Raw genomic sequence first — 25,718 nt, forward strand, 5'->3', positions numbered from 1 at the left:
AGGGAAACAAGGGCCGTATAAACCTTGGAGAAAGGGAAGGGGTTAATTCCTCTTAGGGTGAATGTTCATTGGCCGTGACTTAAGGTACTTCCCAGTATCTCATTTGCATAGAGAAACATTCCATGAAGTTGAACCCACAATTTTGCCAAGAACTATGTGACATTCCTCAGGTAGAGGATGTGGGGGTCAGGTTCCCCAGATAAGGTCAGGCAGAGAAGAGGAAGCCCTGCTGAAAGAAAAGGGAGGTTCTCCATTTTTACACTGAGCTCAGGGAGCTGTCTAGTCATGGTTGAGTGCAGCCTTAATAGCAGGGTTTCCCAACACAGCTCCTTTTTCCAGGACCATGTCTGTCTGGAGGCTTCCATGCTTCCTCCCATGGTGATAATGGACTAGACCTCTGAAACTGTTTTGTGAGCATCCATGAGATTATACTTTGCCAAAAATTATACCAGGAAATTGAAATTAGGACCTGAGGAGATGCCTGCCTTCTGTGCTCGCCACAGATTGTTCACGATAGCCATGGCATGGAAGCAACCTTTGTGCGTCAGAGTATGAGTAGAAAAAAAAATCAGACCACATACTTATACCTACAGCAGAATATTACTAAAGTACAGTTAAGTCCCACCATTTTCAACAACACAGGTGGACCTAAAAGGCTATTATGCCACACAGAGAAAGAAAAGTACTATATGATTGGACTTGTATGAGAAACTTAAAATAGCCAAGCTCAAAGGATAGAAAAATAGAAGGGCAGTTTCCACAGGCTTCAGGAAGGGAGGACAGAAGATTTATGGTCTCAGTTACAGGGTATCCTGGGGATCTGCCATAGCTGTGCCCATAGCTGACTATACTGAATTATACACTTAAAGTTTCCATAGAAGATGGAGCCAGGGATGCAGTTGTAAGAATGAGCAGGAGCGCTGTGACTAGATCCTGAGTCATGTTTGTTTGGTGACAGAGGTAGTAGCCCTTGGTGACAGATTAGTTCTCCTGAAAAGAGATCTGAGCTGCTTGTCTCTGTGGTACAAGGGCTGGAGAGAATAGAAAGAAAACAGAGAGTGTTTCAAGAAGGGAGAAGTGTGTGGGTGGGGCGATGGCCAGCAGATAGTGCTTGCTGTGCAAGAGTGAGACAGAGTTCATATCCCCTGAACCGATGTAAAAGCCGGGAAGGCATGGTGGTTGCCTGTAATGCCAGCACTCAGGAGGCAGAGACAGATGATCCCTGGGGCTACAGCTAGCCAACTAGTGAGCTCTGGGCTAGTCTGAGAGACCCTGACTCAAATGTGTAGAGAAATGAGGAAGATACTCAAGGCAAACTCCACATGCATGTACATCTTTGTCACCCATCCTGCACACTTGAACACACACACACACACACATACACACAGAGAGAGAGAGAGAGAGAGAGAGAGAGAGAGAGAGAGAGAGAGAGAGAGAGAGAGAAGAGATGAGGAGAGAGTCTAATACACTTAGCCTCATGGCAATTGCTGATGACCTTGGCAGTCTCTAGAGACTGAAGGCAGTGATCAGATAATATATGAGGCTGGTACTTGAGAGCAAAAAGTGAAGGCACTGACTCCTCTTTAAAGAGTCTGGCTACAAAGGGAAGCAGCAAAAAAAAAAAAAAAAAAGGAAGTTGACTTGTGTCTGAGATGTGATGGAAAGAACTTGTGTCCACAGAAGAAAGGTTAAGGGGAAGGATGGGGAAGCATCATAGGAAGGCATGGGAGTGAGACACTGGAGCAGGTAGGAGAAGATGAGGCTTAGAGCAGGGGGAGGGGTTAGCCTTTGACAGGGAGGATGCCTTCTACTGAAGCAGGAGGAGGGGTGAGTGTAGGGCCAGTGTATAGACCTATGACTGCTGAAAGATGCAGAGTCTCTTGGTTCAGCTTCAGCTGAAACCATGAGCCAAGATTGACAGCTAAGCTAAAAGGCTAAAAAGCTGAGCATAAGAAATCACAGCCTCTTACCCATCTCAGCAAAACCACTCAGTACGATGTCATTTTTTTTGACTCCCTTCTATGTGGGTTGATGACTCTTAAGGGGGACACAGACTCAGGCCAACCTAGCTGGTTTGGTGACATGATGGTTGGTTTTAACTGTTAATTTGCCACAACCTATAATCACTTGGGGGAAAAAACTTTCAGATGAAGAATAATCTAGGTCAGGATGGCCTGTGGGGGTGTCTACGGGAGATTGTTAATTGGTATAGGAAGCCCCATTTCACTGTGGGTTCCTAGGCAGAGGGGCATTGTATAGGGGCAGACAAAGCTGGAAGAGAGCCAGCAGGGCAGCGTGGATGTATTTGCTTCTGTTCTTGACTGTGGATAGAGAGTGAGCTGCTGCCACCTTGACCTCTCTACTGCAATGGCCCATGGCCTGGCAGTGTCACCTCATGAAGTCTTTTATTCCTGGTGTTGCTTTTAGTCACAGTGTGTTTTTAATTACACCAATAGAAATGCAGCTAGGACCAGGATCGTAATGAGATGTACTGGAGGTCAACCCTGGGAGGGGAGATGGTGCCTTCAACTGGGAGCCCGGGTTTCTTAGGAGAGTTGACACACAATAGAAGAAGAAATATTGAATCTGAAAACCAGATTTGTGGTCAGTGTCCTTCCTGTAGACTGAAGTAAGGCTAAGAGCAAACCTTTCACCTTTGTGATCTACTTCCCAGCCTGGGTGTGAGTGACATGCCTTTTAATGTCCTGGGGCTTCCGGGTGATGACCGTGTGTGTCACTGTTGCACGAGGTGTCTAGAGCAGGGTGTGACTTGCACACGCAGAGCTGGCAGCCTGCCGCCCACATCTCCTTTCTTTCCTCAGCCCTGCTGTGATGTAGGGTGAGTCATTTTCCCCTCCATTGCACTGAGCCTCTGCCTCCCCATTCCTATCACTCTCATAGGCAGACTGTGGGGGTTTAAAAAGTGCAGCAGAGAACTCCAGGATGAAGAGCACTAGAGGAATGTGATGGATAGGCCCATCTGACTTTCTGAGCACTGTCTCCTTTTGGGCGGGAGCTTTCCCAGCCCTGTCCATGTAGGACAGTTGAGAGCACCTAGGATGAGAACCTGCCTTGCTTGGATGTCCTGCAGAGAGGATGGAGAGAGCATGAGCCAGTGATAATACACCAGGAGAAATGGCATCTGCCTTAGAGGACCTCATCCTGGCTGAGGGAGTCACTGGACCAAGCTTGTGAACAGTACTGAGCATGGAGCCAGGACATGCACTTAAATACAAGCCTACCCTTAGGAAGTGGGCTGTGTAGTTTAGTGTCAATTTGACACAAGCTAGAGTCATCTGAGAGGAGCGTACCACCATCTTTATAACATCCAGCTATAAGTAGGTACGAAGGACATGTTTTCTTAATTAGTACTTAATGAGGGATGGCCCAGTCCATTGTGAGTGGTGCCATCCTTGGGATGGTAGCCCTGGGTTCTATAAGAAAGCTGGGTGAGCAAGCCATGAGGAACAAGCCAGTAAGCAGCACCCCTCCATGGCTTCTACATCAGCTCCTGCCTTCAGGTTCCTGTCCCAACTTCCTTTGATGAAGAACAGTGATATGGAAGTATAAGCCAAAAAGCCATTTCCTCCCCAAGTTGCTTTGGTCATGGTGTTTCATCACAGCACTAGACACCCTAACCAGGTTAGGAAGTATGGTAGAAAGGCCGCTAGCTCTCTGCCCCCCTAATCTTGACTCATACAGACTGACCACAGGAAGATACTCGAAACACCTGCCCATGCTGCTGCGGGCAGAGAAGTTGGTAGGAGCACTGTGTTATGGTTCTAGGACTTGCAGACCAGCTCATTCTAGATGAGCACCTTGCTCTCCACACTGGGGCAAGCAAGCTTGTAGGAAGCACTGAGTGTGGAACCGGGGCATACACTAGAGCCAGGCAAGGTCTACATACCCGCTCTAACTCTGAGCCCAGAAGATGCATATCTCTGTGTGTGTGTGTGCATGTGTGTACGCACATGCGCGTGTGTCACGTGTGCGCGTGTATGTGTGTGTGAAGGTCAAAGGTCAACCTCAGTTGTCATTCCTAAAGTACTGTCCCCCCGTTTCCCCCCAATTGGCTCTCATTGGCTTGGCTCTGAGCAGGCAGGGCTGGCTGGGCAGCAAACTTCAGAGATCTCCTTTGTCTTTCCTCTCCAGTGTTGGGATTACATGAATGAATCACTGGGTTTGACTTTTCTGTGAGGGTTTTGGACTCTGAACTTAGGTCCTCGTGCTTGTGCAGTTAGCACATTGGACACTTGTCTCCCCAGCTCCCCTAAGCCCCAGAGACAGAGAATGACATCCTAAAGGACCCGCATGAGGCGAGGCTTCGATGGGTCAAAGCTGTTACAGTAATTCCTGCCGGGAATCCATTGCCATGTTCACCTCCTGGGGAGGAAGGTGATCAATCTCGTGGAGTTTTCTGATCAATATGAATAATCAGTCACTTGTCGCTGTAGTTACTATAAATGGCGATTGTAGCCAGATAGCTTACTGGATGCAAAATGGTCTCTTGGTCAGGAAATTTTCTTAAGGGTATTGATTTTCTGTAAGTAAAGTGCTTGCTCTACAGAATTCCATGTTATTTCTGCTTTTCACAATGTCATGATGATGTCAAGAGTTCACAGCAGAGTGACATACGCAAGAGCCTAAGTCGGATGCTTGGATCTGTCTCAAGCAATCCTTCATAGCTTTCTCCACAAGCTTGTAAAGAGAATGCAAAGAGAATGTTTTTGCTCAGCAGTTAAGTGCTTGCCTTTAGTCAGCAGCCTGTGTTCTAGCTGTGGGAGGGAGAGATGGGAGCCCTGGAGCAGGGGACTGCAGAGACTTGTTGAAGCTGTGAGCTCTGCTCTGTCACTGAGAGACCCTGCCTCAGTGAATATGGTATAAGGGTAAGCAAGGTTGATTCCTAAACTCAATTTGTGTGGGTCTACACAACTACATTCATGTACCCCAACACGTGTGATCTACACACATGCAAAAAAGTGCACACACATGTGCAAATCATAACATGAAACATGGGCAAAAAACCCAAAAAACATCCTAGCATCTAAATCTACTTCTAGAATGCTGGTTTCGGTGGTTAACGTGTAAATGCTGAATCTCAGAAATGGGAGGAGGAAGCTGCACACAGTTCTCCATGGACCTCCCACATACCTTGGTGCCTCCCTCAGATCCTCTTGAGTATAGCTGCAAGGAGGTGAATGTGGTCAGCCTAGATGGCAAGGTACCATTGGTCTAGGCAAGGTACTCACTCAGGCAGGGTGTATTACTGCCCTGGGAAGACTCAGGATGGAAAACCCCACTGAGAAATCATTGTGGACTTTATCAGACTGTCACAGGCATGGCCACTACTCTAAGAAAGGATATCTTTTTGCCGAGAGTTTGCTACCAGAACTAAGGAGCTGTAGGTGGCTTCAGTTTCCAAGCAGCATGTACCTGCTTGCTAGCAGAGTCTTTGGAGTTCTAGCTGAGTAGTCTATCACCTAGACCGTGTCTTGAAAAGCAGAACGAACCTTAACCCCATCTCCCTTTTCCCCTGCCTTTCCCTTAGCTAGGTTCATGGGGCTCTTTCCTCATAACACTCATAATTCACCTACCTTTGGCTGATATTTAAAAACTAAACTTATTTGAGATAACTAAATATTCACAGACAGTTCTAAATGATAGAGCTAAACGATCCCACATACCCGCCTCCTTCTCCTCGCACCCTTCTTCAGCCCTGGCAGCCATTTATTGTGATATTTTTATAACTGTGTTATCTCAAGTAAGTTAAATAAATGGAGTCCTAAGCCTGTAGGAAGGAATGGGCGATGGCACAGTCCCTAAAATGCCTGCCTTACAAGAGTGAGGATATAGACTCGACCCCAAAACACACGTGAAAATGCTCATGTGCACTCGCAGCCCCAGCGCTAGGAGGGGCAGATTGCAGATCCTCAGGCTGGACACTAGCTTGGACTAATTGGCTAGCTCAAGGCCAGTGAAGGAACCCTATCTGAAAATAAACAATCTCTCTCTCTCTCTCTCTCTCTCTCTCTCTCTCTCTCTCTCTCTCTCTCTCTCGCGCGCGCGCGCGCGCGCGCGCGCGCGCGCGCACTCGCGCTCTCACTCTCTGTCTCTCTCTGTCTCTCTTTGTCTCTCTCTCTCACACATACATACACACAGACATATACACACACATACATGCATGTGCACATATACTATACACACATGAACACACACACATACACACACCTTCCCCCTGCACATACACACACCACATGCTTGCACACACATACATGAACACACAATTCACACATGTGCACACATACATGAACACACATGCACACACGTGCACATGCTCAAGTGCACATATGCACACCAGCATGTACACATGCACATATGCATGCACATAAGTCCGCATATATAGATGCATCCACATATGCGCACTAAAGGTATGTTATATAAATCACAAACCTGAAAGTTAAGTTTTTTACTCTGAGGGTCAGGCAGGTAATGCCTGTATCTCTAATGTACAGGTTTGTGGTGCTGATTTGAGTTTCCTGGTCTAGATGTGTTATGGTTTGCTAAACCCTGCATCCACTGAAGGCTAGCTGAAGTACTGCTGATGTTTTTCTCTAGAGTAAAGTGCCTGTAAATGCTTTCACATAACTCTTCATGTTTTGGATGGAGAGCTCAGCCATATGGCTTCACTTTCTGAGTGCCCCAGGCTGCCACACTCCTTTGGGATGGCCACTCCATTTTACCTTCCTACTGATGGTCTGGTCATTTCCTTATCACTGGCATTTTGCACCCAGCATGGCTGTTCAGATCAGATATCTTGACAGGTATGCAGGAATGTCTCCTTGTGGTCTCTGTGTTTTCCTAATGGCTAATGTGCTCATTTGCTCTCTGTAAATCCCTGCTGGCCACGCCCTTTACGTGTTCTCTGACTGGATTGCTTTTCTCAGTTTGAGACTGGTGCACTGCAGATTGTGTGCTCTGCACACTGGCTCTTTGTTGATGCTGCTTTGCAGTTGTCTACTCCGACGGTGCCTGTCTTTTCGTCTTTGTAAAGCCCACTGTCTGTTCTTAATTTAAGTCATGGTTTTGCCATTGAATCCAAGATCCTAAAGCTTTTCTCAGAGATTTCCTCCTGAGATACGGTTTTACATTCATTCTGCATCCAGTGAGTTCACTTTGAGATAATGTGCTAAGCACAGCAACTTATCTTGTTTTTTTGGCTTGTGAGAGTTTACGAGTTTACAAGTCCAAGTGGTATGAAAGTCACTTGGGCATATTTGTGTGAGCCTTACCCTGTCCTCTGATATGTTCTGTTTCCTGTGTCCAGTTTCCTGCTCATAGCCCAGTCTTAATTATGGTAGCTGTAGTTGTCATGAAGTCAGCTATACCAGTCCCCCCACTTTCTTCTTTACGGAGGTATAATTGATATTTAAATAACATTTTCCATCTTCCCCTCCCCTGAGGAGAGATAAACAAAACCAAGAAACCCACATATGTTTAATGTATATAACTTGGTAAGTTTCAACTACTTTACTCTTATTAAAAATTGCTTTGGGCTTTCTGGTTCTTTTTCCCTTCCACATAATTTTAGGGAGTTTTTTTTGAGCGCATGTGTCTGGAAAGATTCTCACTAGCGTTTTGATAGGAACTGTGCTAAACTTAGATGTCCATTTGGGGGAAATGGATATGTTTGGTGTGTTGGGTCTTCCAAGTTCCGAGAGCGGTGTCTCTACATTTCTTGGCTCTGTTTCATCAACATGTTGTTGTTTTCAACATTCGAGTGCGACACGCTTTTCTATATTTACACCTATGTGTTTTTTAGCAGTTATAAATGGTAGCATAACATTTTGGTGTTCGTGTCTATGGTAAAGGAATGCAGTGGCTTTGTACATTTCCCTTGTCTTGTTGAACTTGCTAACTGCCCTGTTCATTCTGCAGGTTTCTCTGTAGATTCTCAGAGAACCTCTACAGATGCATGCTACTGTGGTCTTTGCAAATGGGCCAGTTGTGTGACTTTTTCTGTAACCTGGACACCTGTTCTTTCCTGTTTTGCTTCACTGTGTGGTGAGACAGTGCTGAGCGAGAGTATGAGAGTTGATATCTTGCCTTTTCTCATCTTAGTGGGAAAGCACTTGGATTTTCAGGATAAAGTGAATGGTTAGCTGTAGGTCACACACAGGGCCTGTGCCCACCTCTGCCCCCACTCCTTCCTCAGTTTCCCTCTTCATCCCTCCTTTTCTTCTGTTCCTTTGTAAAATTAAAAAAAATCCCCATATTCTTATTTCCAACTTTTTAAAATATCATAAGTGGGTACTGAATTTTATCAATCACCAATCTTTCAAATATTGAATTAGCTTATACTTCTGAAATATGTTACTATAGTAATTCATTTTTTTGAATACTGCTAAATGCTGTCTGCTGCCAACTGTTAAGAACTTTTGTATATATGTTTATGAGGGATATTTGTTGTTTTCTATGCTGCCTTTGGTTTGGGAATCAAGGTAACACTAATTTCACAGAAAGAATTGTGAACTGTCCGTTCTGCTGATATTTTCTGTAAGAAATTGTGCAAATTTGCTGTGACTTCATCTTTAAATTTGGAAATGTTATTCATTAAGACCTCCTGGGCCAAGAGAGATCTGCTTTGGGGATTTAAACCTTGGTTTTATCTGCTATGGGAAGTTAAACAGTAAGAAGGTAGTCCCTTGGTTTTGGGCTGTGGGTTCCCACACTGTATGTCTTTTGGGAATCCATTTGTTGAAGCTTCTAAGTACCAAGTTGTCATTGCTGTCCCTTGCAGTGGTTTCTGGTCTCTGGTGTTCCCAGGAGTGACGCTGACTCGTTCATCCTTAGTCATTTGCTTTTCTTTGACTTTTTTTTTTTTTTTTTTTTTACCACTTTTACTTTATATTTTGCTGCTGGGGATTGAACCCAGGGCCTTGATCACAGAGCTACAAGACACTCCTCAGTCCCAGTGTTATTTCTAAAGCATCATTTTTTTTTTTTTTTTATATGTAAGTACACTGTAGCTGTCTTCAGACACTCCAGAAGAGGGCGCCAGATCTCGTTACGGATGGTTGTGAGCCACCATGTGGTTGCTGGGATTTGAACTCTGGACCTTCGGAAGAGCAGTCAGGTGCTCTTACCCACTGAGCCATCTTGCCAGCCCCAGTGTTATTTCTAATCTTTTAAAAACTACTGGCTGTGCTCTCTCCTTTTGCTTTGGCTCCGACTGACTCTGCTGCCTGTCATCCCTTCTGCTTGCTTTGTTCTAGCTTGCTCTTGACAGAGGTTCTTAAGGTGAGGGGTTGGGTCATTGGCCAGGACTCCTGTTTTGTCTCTGCATGCCTCTCTTTCAGTTCTGCCTCAGTCGCATCCCACTGGTCCTGATGTGTTCAGTTTTCATTCCCATTGAATTCAATGTATTTTAAATTGTCTTTTGATAAGCGCTTTTGGGCCCATGAATTATTGAAGAATGCACTGTTTAGTTTTCAAGTGTTGGGGTATTGCTGTCTTTCCAGTGTGTGTGGGCGTATAGGACAGAAGTTGTGCGGTTTTCTGGTAAGTGTTTGTGGTTGTCTGACGGTCGAGCATGAGGCTCTCCTGATAATGCTCTATGTACCTTAGAAGAGACTGTGTACTCTGCTGCGGTGGGAAGAGAATTCTATCAGAATAAAATCCCACTGATTCTTGGCATCATCAAATTCTATGTCCTTGCGAATCCTCTCACTCACTCTTCCCTTCCCTCCTTCCTCACGGTAAGGATGGAGCCCAAGGTCTCCTGTAAGCTCTACCGCCGAGCTACGTCTTCCACCATTTTTGCTAGTTTTCTGCTTAGTGCTTGCCGTATCCTTCGCTGAGAGAGACGTGGGTGAATGAGCTTTTCTCTTCTTTTCCATGCGTTTTTGCTTCATGCACTCTGAAATTCTTTTCAGTGCATCCATAGGAGGGTCACCCGGTCTTCCTGGTGACTTGGTCCTCTGTAGCACTGTTACCATCTCTCTGATTTGCAGTGGTCATGTCTTTCACAGGACAGGAACTAAAGGATGATTCCAGTTGTGTTTTGTCTTCAAGTTACTTGCTTCTACATGCCCCTGAGGCTCTGCTGATGAGGGTACACACTGGATTCTTCTCTCCTCTCCCTCTCCCTCTCCCTCTCCCTCTCCCTCTCCCTCTCCCTCTCCCTCTCCCTCTCCCTCTCCCTCTCCCTCTCCCTCTCCCTCTCCCTCTCCCTCTCCCTCTCCCTCTCCCTCTCCCTCTCCCTCTCCCTCTCCCTCTCCCTCTCCCTCTCCCTCTCCCTCTCCCTCTCCCTCTCCCTCTCCCTCTCCCTCTCCCTCTCCCTCTCCCTCTCCCTCTCCCTCTCCCTCTCCTCTCCTCTTCTCCTTAATAGCAGTTGTTGGTATTGTCTGGACTCCACCCCCACAGTTCCCTGGCAACAGCCAGGTGTGCTCCTCCCCACAGTTAACTGGCAACAGCCAGGTAGGCCTGGCTCACTATAAAAGGGGCTGCTTGCCACCTCCTCTCTCTCTTACTCTTGCTTCCCTCTCTCTTGCCTCTTGCCCACTTGTTCCTCCTCACCCCATTCCCTTTCCCCGTCTCTCTATTGTCCTCATGGCCAATCTCTACTTCTCTACTCTCTCTGCCTTTCTCTGCCTCTATTACTCTCTTAACTCCCCTCCCTATGCCCTAAATAAACTCTATTCCATACTATACCATTGTGTGGCTGGTCCCTCAGGGGGAAGGGATGCCTTGGCATGGGTCTGCTGAGGCATCCCCTTCCCCCACACCTCCATAGAACATATTCTTTTATTTCCTTATCTTTTTATAATCATAACAGCGGTCACTGTATTGCCGTCTGAAGCCTCCACCTAGCTTGCCTTTGCGTCTGCTCTTTTTGTGCCAGGACGGTTCCATTTACTTTCCAGCTTGTCTAAGACATCTGGTGTTGGATGCTTCTGATGTCTGTCATTTCTAGTGCTAGTGTCTACGGATTAGCTTCACTCAGTGTGCCATTCCTGTGGTTCTTTGTATAAAGAATGGCATTTGTGGACCTGGGTATTTTGAATATTGACTTTAGATTTCTCTTAGAGCTTCCGTTTGGGGCAGTGCTCTCTTATAACACCCAGAGGGGGACAGGGCAGACATCTCCTAGTTTCAGTCCACCTTGGATCAAAGAGCAAGTTGTCACTCTGTCTCTAGTGACATTGAGGGAGGCACTCTGTAGCCCAGTCTAGCCTTATACTTGCAACGATCTTCCTGCCTCAACCATCTGGCATGAGGAATATGTGCCTCTGTGCCTAGCAGGGTGCTCCTCACTCTACAGTGATAGGAGAAGCTCCTCCTTCCCACCACGGTCGTGGCTCCTCTCCCCCTTCTTACATTGTTACTATTCTGGGTTGTAGATATTGTAGATACTAGGGGTGACCTCATACTGCTGGGTGTGGTGGGATCTCAGGCTCCCTCCTCTTCATGATTCACCCTTGCAGGAAGGGAGGGTGGCTGTTCCCTTGCAACTTTGGGAAGAGGAAACAGGCTTCCAACAGTACCTTTGCCATTCCCAGTAGGTACAGGGCACAACAATCTCTGTAGCCCATGGCTCCAGCAGCACAGTCATTGTCTAAGGGCTTTCTGTTTTGGGAGCTGCATGGTGCCACGACCTTTGGCTGGAGAAAATGGGTTGTGTGTGAAGAGAGGTATTGTCTGTGTGCCTTGGCATTTCTAGGCCACTTACCTCTTCCAGTCAAAGACTGGGCACACCTGAGGAGCCCAGTCAAGGGAGCACCGCTGTGGCTTTGTTCCTACTCCATCTTTTCAGCTTTCTATGTAGTTTGTTTTATCTGTTTTGTTCTTTGAGCCCAAGCTCCCCTTTTTGGTGGGAGGAGGACAGGGTCTCATGTATCTCAGGTTGGCTTCAAACTCACTGTGTAGCCAAGGTGATTTTTCTGCCTTCTTTCATTCTCCAGTGTTGGGGTTATGGGGCTAGCACAACCACACCTGGCTTATGGAATGCTGGGGTCAAACCCAGGGCCTGGTCCGTTCTAGGGGAGTACTCTTCTGACTCAGGGGAGCATTCCTCTGACTTAGCCATGCCCCAGCCCCTGTGCTTCCTTAATTGCTCTGATGAGAAGTCCTCTTCCCTTCCTATGTCAAACTCAGAACAGCTCTGAATACAGGTGGAGTGTGGACTCTCTGCCCCCCCTTTCCCAGGAAGAGAGATCAATTCAGCCTTCATCACAGAACAGAGTAATCCTCAAAGTGTGTATGAAACTGAGCTCTAAGCGAGGAGGCCCCACATTCTTTCTTCATTGCCAGATGCCCAGGACCTCTAGCACATTGTTCCCGGCACAGAACAATAAATGTATAAATATTGATGGAATAAACTTGCTTAATTCTCCTGCTCGGCTTCTCACATGTCACATATGAAACTGCCTAGAGGAAAACAAGTAAGTAAGGTTGTGCTTAGAAACGAGCAAGACAATGAACGCGTCTGAGTATTTAGCACACTGCTCAGCTTGCAGTCAGCCAGACAACAGCCACTATCACTACGGCACGAGCACTTCTGTTATCATGTTCATATAAATTCCCCCGTTCTCCCTCAGCTTCTGCTATTGTAGCTAATGATCTGTTCAAAGTGTTGTGAGCATTTGCCATTGGCAGATGCAGGCTGGTGAGATGCTCCTGTGAAATCCTAACCCTGTCTCTCTTGGTGGTGTTTTTCTGGACAGGTCCTGCAGCTGGGTTCAGACATCCTTCCCCAGTACAAGCAAGAGGCGCCAAAGACACCCCCTCACATCATCCTACACTACTGTGTCTTTAAGACCACGTGGGATTGGATCATCTTGATCCTGACCTTCTACACAGCCATCCTGGTCCCTTACAACGTCTCCTTTAAAACCAGGCAGAATAATGTGGCCTGGCTGGTGGTGGACAGCATCGTGGATGTCATCTTTTTGGTGGACATTGTTTTGAATTTTCACACCACCTTTGTCGGGCCAGCGGGGGAAGTGATATCTGACCCCAAACTTATCCGCATGAACTACCTGAAGACATGGTTCGTGATTGACCTTCTGTCCTGCTTGCCGTATGACGTCATCAACGCTTTTGAGAACGTGGATGAGGTTAGTGCCTTTATGGGTGATCCAGGGAAGATTGGTTTTGCTGATCAGATCCCACCACCACTGGAGGGGAGAGAGAGTCAGGTACATCCCTCAAATCTTGGACCTTGTTGTCATGTCTTTAAAGCTGTATGAAATGCGGGTGGTCAGCATAAGAGTCACTGAGCGGGTGGGAGGCAGCATGAGCCATGCCACAACAGAGGGAGCATGCACCATGGGTATCCTGCCTGCCGTTCCTGTCCTCTGGAGGTCCAGAGGCCCTGCATGCCAGTGAGTGGGTGTGGAAGAGACCAAGGGCTCACTCTTCCTCCATGTGGAGTGCAGCTGCTGGCTCAGGGAAGAGAGGCTGCAGAAGCAGCCATGCATGGCCACTGCACCAGGGAGCCTTCCCTTTGGCACTGGACTGTTGGGTGTGTACCTGTTGGGTGTTCTGATGGGCCTTTTCTTCATCTGCTCCGAGCTGGCTGTTCCACAGGCTGTAACCAATGGTAACTGAGGCCATTTCTGTTCTCTGGGGAAATGTTGCACTGAGTTGTTTTCTTGCTAGTGTTGGTTTTGGAGGTAATTGTTTGCTGGGCTACTCTGATAGGCCGGTGCTGGGGTTATGTGGAGTCTCAGCTTTGTAAATACTTTGTAACCACGTTGGGATTGGAACCTGCTCAGGCAGCCTAGGAGCAGGTGACTGAGGCAGCTGTGGCAGGAAGCACCTCCCCCCACCTCCAGGGTGGGGAGCCAATGTCTCCTTTCAAAAAGCAAGGATGCCAAGTCACTGCAAGGAACAGTGTAGATTCTTAATCTGGATGATGCTTGGAGGGCAGTGTTCCATTATGGATTAAGATAAAACAACTTGCTTGATAAGCCTCCAGCTTGTTCAGCACTGGGACCTCATTGTCTCTGATTACAGAGGGTCAGGAGGATTAACTGTGGGCAACTAGCCATCTGGAGGCTGAGCTGAGGCATGGCACATCCTCTGGAGTAAAGATAGCCTTGGAAGGCAGAATCTACTCCCATCCAGGGTAGGAAGCACTGACTGAGGGTATCCCCATTCCTCTGCCTTCAAACCAGCTCAGCCATAGCTGAGGGCATCAGCTGCTTCCCTTGGGGGAAACCAAACAGCTGAGTTGCTCTCCAGCTGAGGGGTAGCTTTCCTACCGAGTGCCACCAAGATCAGAGTGTGGAGGCCAGAGATTAGATGCACACCCACTCCAGATCCAGAACAGTCCCTGCTGTGTCTGTTTTAAGATATTTTATTTTTGAAACAGTGCCTGTGTAGTCAGCCTAGAACTTGATATGTAGCTGGCTTTAAACTTGTAATTCTCTTGCCTCAGTGTCTTCAGTGCTGATATTACAGGGGTATGCAAACAGGACCACTTGTTAATATAATGTAAAATTGCAAGGGATAATTTCTGGATGCCTTTGGTGAGTTTTGCAAGATTAATTGAGTATGGACAGACCATCTACATGCAGAGGACAGAATCCCCTCTGGAGAGGATGTTGGCATTCTTCGATGTGAATTGGTGTCTGTCCCTCAAGAAAGTTATGCTGTTGGCTTATATAATTCAAATATACAATTGTAACCTAAAATATATTTCATATATACATGGGAAGTTAAAGTTTATGCTAAAATAAACAAACAAACACTTGAGGGGCTGTGAGAGAGCTCAGTGAACAGTGCTTGTGAGAGCAAGAGGACCTGAAATCGGTCAGTAGCACACAGGTATAACTGGGCATGCCCATAGCCCTATTGCTGGGAGTGCAGAGACAAGTGAAGTCTGGGAGCTCACTGGCCAGCCATAGCTGGAACTGAGTTTCAGTTTCAGTGAGAGACCCTGTCTCAGAGAATAAGGTGGAGGCTGATAGAGGAAAAGCCAGATGTCTTTTTCTGGCTTCTGTATACCATGCACAGCTATATATATTCACGCACATGTGTGTACACCATGCATACATCATACATACATGTACACACATATACATGTTATGGCCCAGGAGTCACCTCATAAACCAAATGAATACCAATCTTAGTCAGACAGGGATAGTTTATTGAGTATAGACCTCAGGATTGATCGATTAATCAGGGTCACTAATGAGGCTCAGGAGCTGAACCATGACATAAAATTAAGATCCTACAGGGTTATTAAGCCTAAAACCCACAAACATCTGTGGCAAGTACACAAATGTACAAATGAACACGATTCAACCAATCAGAATTTAGGGATGGGGATTTCCTTAGGAACATGTCTTTGTTGTACACTTATCCTGCTCCCATTGGTTGGGGTATTCAACTGTGGCTGGTGACCTGGCTCATCTAATATTCATGTCCTAACGTCTTCCAGGATGTGACTTGTCCAACATTCATGAATTACCTTGCTAACGAGGGTGAGACTTGCTTGGTCTTTCTTTCTGCCAAGTAGCATGTCAGTTCCTAGGGAGGTCTTGGGAACTTAAACTTGACTTGACCCATACTCAAAATGGAAGTCTTATTCCAAATAGTTTCTTCTATTGGTGCAGGTGTCTCTTATGTTGGGGTCCATCCCAGGGTTTGCTTACCAAAGCAAATACCATAAAATGTTATATACAGGTTCATATTGGGAGGTATCTGTCTCTCAAGAAAGTTATGCTATTGGCTTATATAATTCAAATATATTATTGTAATCTAAAAGAGATTGCATATATACATGGGTGGTTGGTTTGGGTCCATACTATTGCGGGTAACTATGCAAAATAGTTCTGACTTCTATCATGATTGGTTTCTAAGAGCATGGAACATAACAAAATATGTAATCAGCTTGGGCATGAGAAAGTTTCCTTGTAAGAGCATAGGAGAAAATTTCCTTATACTATCAGCAACAGCATAAAATGTCAGACTAGCCAGGTAACAGTTATCTAGTCCTTACATTCTACCTAGGTTTTAACATTCCATCTAGGCCTTAATATTTTAGCTAGACTTTAACATACATGCATATACACACCATAATACATGTACACATACACACACATAAACATATACATGCATGTACATACATACACACATATACATGTTTGTATGTGTATACACACACACACACTCATACAGCCACATAGGTTTGTAAAATAAGATGTGCACTATGTATTGCAGTGGCATTGGAGTTTTGCAGCTAAACAAGACAGTTCTTCAGTTTCCATGAGTTCACATTAGTGTCTAACGGATGGTACTGCAAACAGGTATGAAAGATTGGCTCCATGGCCTAGAGGCTAACAGGACAGAAAGCTTGTTCTCCGGCACTGTGTGTGCTGTCTTGGGAAGCCGTCAGTTTTGAGCTCCGTAGAGACAGCCCCTGATTTCCAGGTTTGTGGGATGGATTGGTTTAGGAAAGGTGTCTGTCATCAGTGGGCTTTGAGATGAAGAGAGCTTGGAGCCAGAGGTCAACCATCTCATGATCCAAAGTAGCAGTTCTGGCATTAAGGGATTCAGGCTGGACAATGTTTAAAGCTTTGGATGACTGTTGACTGTGCATTTCACACCAATTGGGATATGTCGGGAGATATATGTGAGGAAGCTGGGTAAGGGGTCTCTGATCCTCCTGTGGTCACAGTTGCATGTCATCCTGAGCCCCCTGCTAGCTCCAACCTCAGACCTACTGGGCTCCAAGTTTGTTCTGCATTGCTCTCACCTACAGGAGCCTTTTGTTTAAACAGGAAGCCCTTTTGCCCTTTGCCCTGCAGTGCTATAGGAGGAAGTGATGTGGGTAAGGCATTTAGCAGAGGGTGAAAGGAGGTCACTGGGGGTCAGAGATGGATAGGCTCTTCTGAGTTCACTGGAAAGAAAGCAGACACGGGGTCCTGCCTCTCACATGGCCTCAGTCACCTGCTCACAGGACTGCTTGGGTCCCTTTGACCCCTTCTTCATCTTCCCAATGACAGCTTTGGTAAAGCAGGAGCAGAGCACACAGAAGTGATCAACCTGATGAGAAGCTGCTGATGTGTGCTCACCCCTTTGACATGTGAATGTGGAAGAGAAGCTGGGCGTTGGGTATAGTGGTGTGGAGGAGACAGCTGTGGTGTTGATCTGATGCCTAGTGAGGGGCAGAGCCACTGGTCCTGAGGGCACCCTTTTGTGTAAAGCTATTATTCAGTTAATGGAGTGGAGGGCCAGAACAGAGGCAGGTAGTGGTGGAGAGGCCATGAAGCATGTCCCCCTACTTTTCCCAAGAGTTAGTCTAGGGGAAAGTGTAGCAGCGTCCCTTTATGAGTGTCTTAGTTAGGTTTTTACTACTATGAAGAGACACCATGACCAAGACAACTCTTATAAAGGAGAATATATAACTGGGGTTGGCTTACAGGTTCAGAGGTTCAGTCCATTATCATCAATGTAGAAGTATGGCAGCATCTAGGTAGGCATGGTACAGAATGCAGAGTTCTACATCTTCAGAAGGCAAACAGGAGAAGACTGGTTCCCAAGTGGCTAAGTGGAGGGTCTCCAAGCCCAGAGTGACACACTTCCTCCAACAGGACCAAACCTACTCCAACAAGGCCACACCTCCTAATAGGCCACTCCCTAGGCCAAACATAGTCAAACTACCACAAAGACAAGACAAAGTGGTCTGATTAATGGCTTAGTGCTTCATACTCCATACCTGTTCTCGCCTTACCACTGGCCGAGGATGGAGCGTTACTGATCTAAGTCTGCAATTCCCTCTAGTCTAGATTACTATTCTGGGAGAGTGTAGGAAGAATGAAGAAAATACTGACTCATTTATCATAAAAATGTACATGGAGCTGAATTAACTGTCCTTGGTATCTTTGTAGTTACGTCAGTGGGCTGTGTACCAGTGAAGACCACCAAAGAAGAGAGTACAAGACCGCAGTGTCATTGCTGTGTCTGTGTGTGTGTGTGTGTGTGTGGGAGTGTGTGTATGTCATATGTCTGTGTGTGTGTGTGTGTGTGTATGTGTGTGTGTTCTGGGGAGACTTGAAGGGAAAAGATTGGACCTGGCTCAGGTCTGGTTCATGAAAGAGCTGGATAGAACTGCTTGCTAATGCCCATAGTCTTGCATCCAGCTTGTGGATATCGCCCTCTTGGTGGTTCCAGCTGGAAAATGACCCTTTGTTTCAACTTGCTTTGCTTATATGTCTCCATTTGCGTCATTCCCCGTCTGTGGGTAATCATCCACTCTGGGTAATCTGGAGGCTGTTTGTGAATATGTTGCACATTAGTGCAACGGGTTAGAGGATAGACGGTCTGCAACCTGGGTGAGCTGAAGCTTAGAAAGGTTATGTTGTAGCCCTTGGCAGATCGTTGGTCTGGCATGCTTCCTGGATTAAAACTGGGATCGTGAGAGATGAAGCTTGCCCTCTCCTAAGGAAACCTTGGTGCTTGTTGCCCTTGCAGTGTGGAAGAAAGTACAGAGGGGAGAGAGGGCAAAACTGGGTGTCTCTGGGTTACTGTGTGCTGGCATGCTGGCCAGGAGTCACCCTTCTCCTTGGCTGAGTGACATACAGCAACCCAACCAGCTGGTGCTAGTGACCAGCTAATACTCACCAAGAGTGAGTGAGGCATGTTGATGGCAGTGGGTTCTCTTCATCTTCAGAGGACCCTAAATGCTTTACTCAGTGGGAAGTGAAAAAACTGTGAGGGCGTTGGAGGAGGAAGCGGGGGAGGGTGACTTGCCACTGTCTTCAGACTGTGCTTTTTCATGCTACCTCACTAGAGGGGTGGGTAGCCAGGAAGACCATGTTTTAGTTTCTAGAACCTTGTTAGCTTCTGTCACTTTAAATCACTGCTGCCCGGGAACCACACTGGGTCAACTTTCACCTGGTAAAGATGCCTGCTGCAGCTGGTCTGGTGGTACAGGCCTAAGGCAGGATAGTGAGCTCAAGACCAGCCTTGGACACATTGCAAAACCTTGCCTCAAAAAACCAAAAACCAAAACCAAACAAAAAACCCAACCAAACAAACAAAAAACAAAAACAAACAAACAAACAAAAAACAAAAATAAGTCTCGCTTAGTGTTAAAAGCCTCTAATTTTAGCTACTCAGGAGGCTGAAGCAAAAAGGCCATGAGTTTGAGACTAGCCTAGGCTATATAGTGTAAGCTCTGTGTCAACCTGACCCCTTCCTTTATTTTTTATGACCTACACTCTCAGGCCACAGCACCTCCAGTCTTTCACCTGAGCCTCTGCTTGAATGAGCCCCTCTGTAAGACTTCCACCCTGAGCATGGATCAGGAAGAAACTGATAAAAACGATAAATAAAAAACAAAGTCTGGACAGTGCTGCCTGCAGGGGGATTGTAGCAGCATCCACACCATCTCTGAAGTTAGACTCAGGCTGCTGGCCATCGCTGGTAGGTCACCGTCATCAAGAGAGAAACACCCACATCTGTGACTCCTCCTGCCACTATCAAGACTCGGGATGAAGGATGAAGTCTGTGTGTCTGTTTTGGTTCTCAATTTTATCAGCATCACTGAACAGCAGAGATCCTCAGACAGGAGATGTATAAAGGCCAAGGAAAGGGGACAGACTCAGGGGTGCTGCAGTGTTAATATCTGTCCCTTGTGCCTCCAGATAGTGACTTGCCTGAAAGGTCACTGATATACGTCAGAGAGCCTCTGTAGGCTGCAGAGATGAGTCAGTCTGCATCCATGCACAGATCTCATCTCTTCCCTATTCTCCATGTTCAGAGGACATAGGGAAGGAGGAGGAGGAAGAGGAGGAGGAGGAGATGGAGGCGGTGGCGGTGGCAGCAGTGTCTGCTGCTGCTGCTGCTGCACTGGTCCAGGCTCTGAACTGACCAATGCTCCTCTATGATGATCTACAAAAGTTGTTGTTACAAGAAAATCGTGATCTAAGCCTTTCACAGAATATTGATCATCAAGAAAAGAGTTATCTCATCATGGAAGTACATGGAGGAAAGTTAGGCACACATTGCTAAATATAAAAGACATCTATGTATTCTCTGATCCCAGTGTTCTGAAAAAGGCAAACGTGTGGAGAAAGGTGAGAAGAATGCTTGCCAGGAATTTAGAGTGAAGGAGGAGTAGGTAACATGAAGAGGAGCCAAAGGGCAGAGAACTAATGCTGTGTGACAATGGGATGGTCACATGTCACTCAACACTAGTCTAAACCACACAGTATGCTAGACAGATAGCAAGCCCTAGACACTGGCTGTGGCCTATGCTAATAATAAGTGTGAACACTGGCCACACTAGTGCAAGGCATTAATGACAGGTGTCTCCACACGTCACTCCACTCTTGCTGTAAACTAAAATTACTCTAAAAACAATGTCTATAATTAAAACCAAATACCCCCATTGCTGGTACGAGATGCAGGGTTGGCCTGTGTTGTGGGGCCTCAGAAAGAAAAGCCTAGATGTCCACTTGCACCTACTTTTCTGGGTAGCAGAGAAATCATAGTGACTGTCTGCCTGAAAAGAGAGAGCAGGAGCCAGGCACAAATGGATGGAGCAGGGCCAACTGTGCCCTGTGTGCATTTAGAGTCTGTGCTGAGGGAAGCCTGGGAGCTGGGAAGTGAGCTCAGAGGAACCAAGAGACATGGCTATTCCCTGAGGAGAGACGAGAGAGCCAGATCTTGGAGTTGCTACCAACCTCCATTTTCATCAGCCAGCCCTGCACAAATGTGGCAGGGCCCTTCACTGAGCCCATAGATTGCTCACCTGAAGCTCTTGCTGGTCTGCTTCAAGAGATGCCCACCAACTCAAAGTGGTCACTGGGGACCAGGCCAGAGATGTTAGCAACACCCTGGCTGCCCACCTAGCACCAGCATTTCCAGGACCTCTGGAAGGAAGGACAATGACGGGAAGAACCTCTCCTTCAGTACAGGCAGGGTTTGGGTGCTGTGCCTGGCACTGGCACACAGTGTGATCAGACTTGATAGGAGGCTTTGGGAGCAGGGGTGTGGCTGGGGTGAACCTTTTGACTCCAGGAAGTTGTACTTGAAGGGGTTCCTGGGAAGTAGGGACTAGCTGTGAAATCGGATAATTGTGTTTCTGGAGCTAGACTAACTTCAGGAGGCTCCAGGCAATTCAGGGCACAGAGAGACATACAGCCTTCTGTCTCTCTCCTCTACTCCTTCCCAGGCTCCTTTCTCACCAGCCCACAGTTCTCTTCCCACTCTTTACCATGTGGTCTTTCTGCCTCTGGCTCATACCCCTCCCTCCCTCCCTGTCTGTCTGTCTGTCTCCATCTCTTGTCTCTACCCCCCTTGTCTGTCTCTGTCCCTCTTTTTCTCTCTCTCTGCCTCTCTTTCTGTCTCCGTCTGTCTGTCTGTCTGTCTCTCTCCCTCTCTGCATGTGCATGTGGTGTATGTACATTTGTGAAAGAGGTCAAGCTACATTTTCCTGCCCATGTGGATGTGGAAATCCAGCTGAGCTGGCCAGTCTCTTTGAAATGCCAACCTCATACACTCATCTTGAATCTAAGCATCTGCCTGCCACACATCTACACAGGCACTGATCTGCATAGACCACATGTCTCTGCAGGTATGCATCTCCACCTGTCACACCTCTCTGTCGGCATGGATCTCACCTGTCTCGTGTCTATGCAGGAGCCGATTTTTCTGGACTCAGTGTGACCACTGATTTCTTCATGTGCTCCCATATAAACATCGCATTGTGTTGTTTGCTGTGGTTTTGTAATGAATTTCTGTTCAGCTCCTAACTTTGCATGGTGTTTCCTTTTGTTGTCTTCTCCTTTTTCCTTCCTGCTCTAATACATGTGGCCAATGACTTTCTTTATTGCTAAAGATTTTTGGAGAGATAATTTGCTATAGAATTCAAATTTTATATCTTTTGGGTGATGTGAACCTTTTAACATTGTGAAATATATCTGTCTTCTAATTTTTATTTAATATGATACTGGTATTCTTAGTTCTTATGTGTCGTATGTTCCTGTCTGATAATGAGAACCTTTGCTGTATTTTGCTATTTAGAATTCAAATCAACATATTATATTTGATTATCTTTTAATGTCTCTTGGGGTTTTGGCCACATCTGGGCACCATTTTGTGTGCCTGGTGACTTTGGGGACTAGGGGAGGGCAATGGAGTCCTTAGAACTGGAGCTACAGACAGTTGTGATCACCACACAGGTGCTGGGAATTGAACCCAGGTCCTCTGGAAGACCAGCCAGCACTCTTAACTTCAGAGCCATCATGTTGTCTCTCTAGCCACACTGGCCTTAAAATAAACAACAACAAACCATACAACAACCAACCAAACAATAACAACAATGAAACAAGAGAACCACTTGGCTTTAACCCCGAGGACTAAGTCGTTGCTTCAGTGTATCCAGTACAATGTTTCAGTTTCTATCTCTTTTCCCTTTGGCTGCATTTTGTTCTATGTGCCCCCACCCACCTTTCCCTCTTTGTGGAATTACTTTGTATTCTTCTTGATAATCTCTGGCTTTATCCTTTTGACAGCACTTAACTCTTCCCAAGCTTTACAAGGGTTTTAGAATATTAACCTCCCTGTCTGTCTATATCCTGTTGATGTCAAGTGCAGTTGTTTTGTGTAGCAAAGGCAACACTGTATGTGTTACTTTCTCTGTTGCTCTCATCTCTTGGCTGTCTTCTAACCTCTTCCCTCCTGCTTTGGGAATATCTGCCATCAAGTCTGCTGATGAGTTCTGTCAGGATCTATTTGTCTGAAAATATCTTTATTTTACTTTAATTCTGTAAGATGTTTGCACTGTTTATTGTAGTCTAGGCTGCTGGTTGTCTAGACACACTTTTCTAAGTTTCTGCTTCTATTGTTCTGAGAATTCAGCCCTTGCTTCAATTCTTGTTTTGTTGTAGGTGTTCCTCCCCACCCCCACCACACCTCTTTTTTTTTTTTTTTTGTAAGAGTCTGTCTTCCTCCTTATCCTTGATCAGTTTTAGGATGACATGCTTAGCATTGGCCACATCTGTCAGGGACCTGGTAAGTAAGAAGTAATTAATAAAGAGGTGGTTTACAAAGACACCAGGCAAGGATAATGAAGCAGCAAGGGACAGCTCAGACTTGGATAGGGACTAGAGTCAGGGGCCTTGCTGTCCTTCACATGAAATGGAACCAGCCTCTTGCTCAGAGCCCTACACTGAGAAAGGCATTTAAACACTTTACAGGAATGCTCAGCCTTGGCTGAGGGTCATGATGTCCTGTGGTGGCTGCAGAAGACACATACCTTGCTCCCCTATCCTTTAAACCCTTGTAGTTCCTGACCAGGGACCAGACAGAGGATAGATTTAGTGGCTCACAAGGGTTTGCACCTTCTGTGGCTCAGGTATCGCCAAACCTTTGTGGGAAGGAACTGATAAGTGTGTGGGTCTTATCTGGTCTCTCTTCCTCTTTTATTTATTTTATTTATTTAAAAAGTGAATACCATTCTCAACTAATAGGCCACATGAAAACAAGGCGTGGGTCAAGTGAAGCTGACTTCTCTTACAGATCCAGGCACTTGTCAGTTTTGGGAAAGTGCCCACTGCTGTCTCTTCCAAGCATTGACTCCTTCCTTTCCCTCCACCTCAGGGACAGATTAACCCTTCACTCTCTATCCCATGTCTCCTTTACACATGCTCTCTTTGTGGTTTGCAACTTTCTTCCTTGATTCTGGACTCCCCCCCCCCCCCACCCCCTTTTGACTGTTCTTCTACTTCCCCAGTGGACTCTTTAGTTGTGCTCAATATTTTTAAAACTTCCTATACATTTCTGGTTTTGGTTAATGCATTAACTTTCTGTTACTGTAACAGATACACATGAATGGGCTGTTAGTTTAGCTCAAAGTTCTAGAGACCTGAGTCTGAGTCATGTGAGACCCTATTGGCTTGGGCCTCTGCTAAGGACACTGGCCTACTAATGAACATATTTTAGGGAAGGAAGAATGAGAGGAGGGGAAGAGGAGTGTGGAGGAAGAGGGGTCTCATAGTCACCTTCAGATGACAACATCCGTAGGATGACCTATGTACCACCCACCAGCCTTCCCTGAGTGCTGGGCTGGTGATGTAACAGAAGAGCTGCTAGGGCTTCCAACATCTGATCCACAGCAGTCCCTATCTTTTTCAGAGTTAGAATTGCCATTTGGCCTATTTATACTTCAAATTTTCTTCTGATATTCTTGATCCTACCTTTTATCTTGTCAGATACACTGAGGATAATTATTTTAATGTCTTCTTTAAATAACCTCGCAATCGCGGGTCTCCTCTGCCTCCTCTGTTCCTGCGTCTTTGATTGTTCACATGGATTTTTTTTTCCTATGTGATGTTTAATTTTGATTATGTACCAGATATTCTCTGTGAAAATTATAGAAATATTTTAGAGTACGGGTATCATGTTTCTTGAGAAAACATCTTCTTTTATGCATTAGCTAAGAACACAGCAGCAACCTCATTTGAACAACAGCTGAAAAGCAAGTACGAGATCTTTTTCTAGTTCCCTTTAGTCTAGATGAACAGCAGTATAGTTCTGGCTGAAAGCGGGGGTTATCAAGGCCCTTGTCTTCTATCACTGCTCGGCTTTTGCTCATGTTTCTTAACTTGAAGAAGTCGTCAGAAGCGATGCTCAGATTTTCAGCCCCTTGGACGCATCCTGGAACTGGCCGCTAGCCATGGAGAGTTGCCTGACTGCTGAACGCATCCTAGAGTATGCATTGCCTTGTGCATTTGACTCCATAATTCCTTGCTGCACTGCTGGCTTGCTGATGTGTTCAAGCTGATTTAAAAGCAATCTGTGTAGGTTCTTCATTGTTCTTAGTAAAAGAATTTGTGTGGATTTATTAGTCTGCTGTTACCAGAAGACTTCAATATTTTCTTAGGGGAAAGCTTTGAGCTACATATTCCTGTTGTGTTAATCTGCATTTTAAAAGATTTGATGCATACCATCTGCATGCCCATCGATAAAATTATAAGAGTTTGCAGTGGAGTGTGCTAGTTTTCTTGTAGTTCGCCATTCACAGGTATTAATTTGAAAACACTGAACCCTATTGGTTCTGTATTAGTTCCATCACCAGTATGTCCTGGTTGGAATCCTCTTACCTGCGACAGAACCTTAAGCAGGTATATGTAACTCATTATGTACCTGGAATAGTGGGATATGGTTATATTCACCTTGTGGAATTAGAGGGAAAATGAGCTGGATGAGAGGAAGAAAAGTTGGCATGGCTGTACCCAGCCCAGTGACTCCCTGAGCTGCTGTGGCTTTTCTTTAATATTGTTCTGTCCTTGACCTATTGGGTCCCTTGGGTATTGGGTCCCTTGACATGAAATTCTTAATTCCTATGTCTGTTTCTTGTGGTAGGTTTGGCCTCATGCTACTTGTATTCTTATGTTAATTTGGGTCTAAAAAACTGTTTGCAGGAGAATGTCTGCACACAAGTAGCTTCTGGTAACCTGCCCCCTGTTGGTTCTGATTGGTAAATAAGGATGCTGACAGCCAGTGGCTGAGTAGGGTAGACATAGATGGGACTGCTAAGATTCCCAAGCTAGGGACAGGGAGGAAGGAGAAGGAGAAGAGATCACCATGCTGAGAGAGAGAGAGAGAGAGAGAGAGAGAGAGAGAGAGAGAGAGAGAGAGAGAGAGAGAGAGAGAGAGAGAGAGAGAGAGAAGAAGAAGAAGAAGAAGAAGAAGAAGAAGAA

General features: G+C 46.0%; 1 protein-coding gene across 4 annotated transcripts in view; it reads left to right on the forward strand.

Moving 5' to 3' along the window:
* The window catches only part of Kcnh1 (potassium voltage-gated channel subfamily H member 1), a 308,814-nt gene that overhangs the window by 70,224 nt on the left and 212,872 nt on the right, over window positions 1-25,718 (forward strand). For 2 of the 4 annotated variants that reach the window (XR_003837613.2, XM_021160418.2), the window contains exon 6: window positions 12,723-13,196. Coding sequence is in view for 3 of the 4 variants with exons in the window: in XM_021160418.2 (XP_021016077.1) it covers window positions 12,723-13,196 (474 nt within the window). In the remaining variant the exon portion in view is untranslated. The remainder of the gene's footprint in view (window positions 1-12,722; window positions 13,197-25,718) is intronic. The other 2 variants (XM_021160427.2, XM_085843957.1) reach the window with 1 other exon arrangement.

This window comes from Mus caroli, unplaced genomic scaffold (genome assembly GCF_978045245.1).
Source record: "Mus caroli unplaced genomic scaffold, Mus_caroli_1 scaffold_1, whole genome shotgun sequence".
Lineage (NCBI taxonomy): Eukaryota > Metazoa > Chordata > Mammalia > Rodentia > Muridae > Mus > Mus caroli.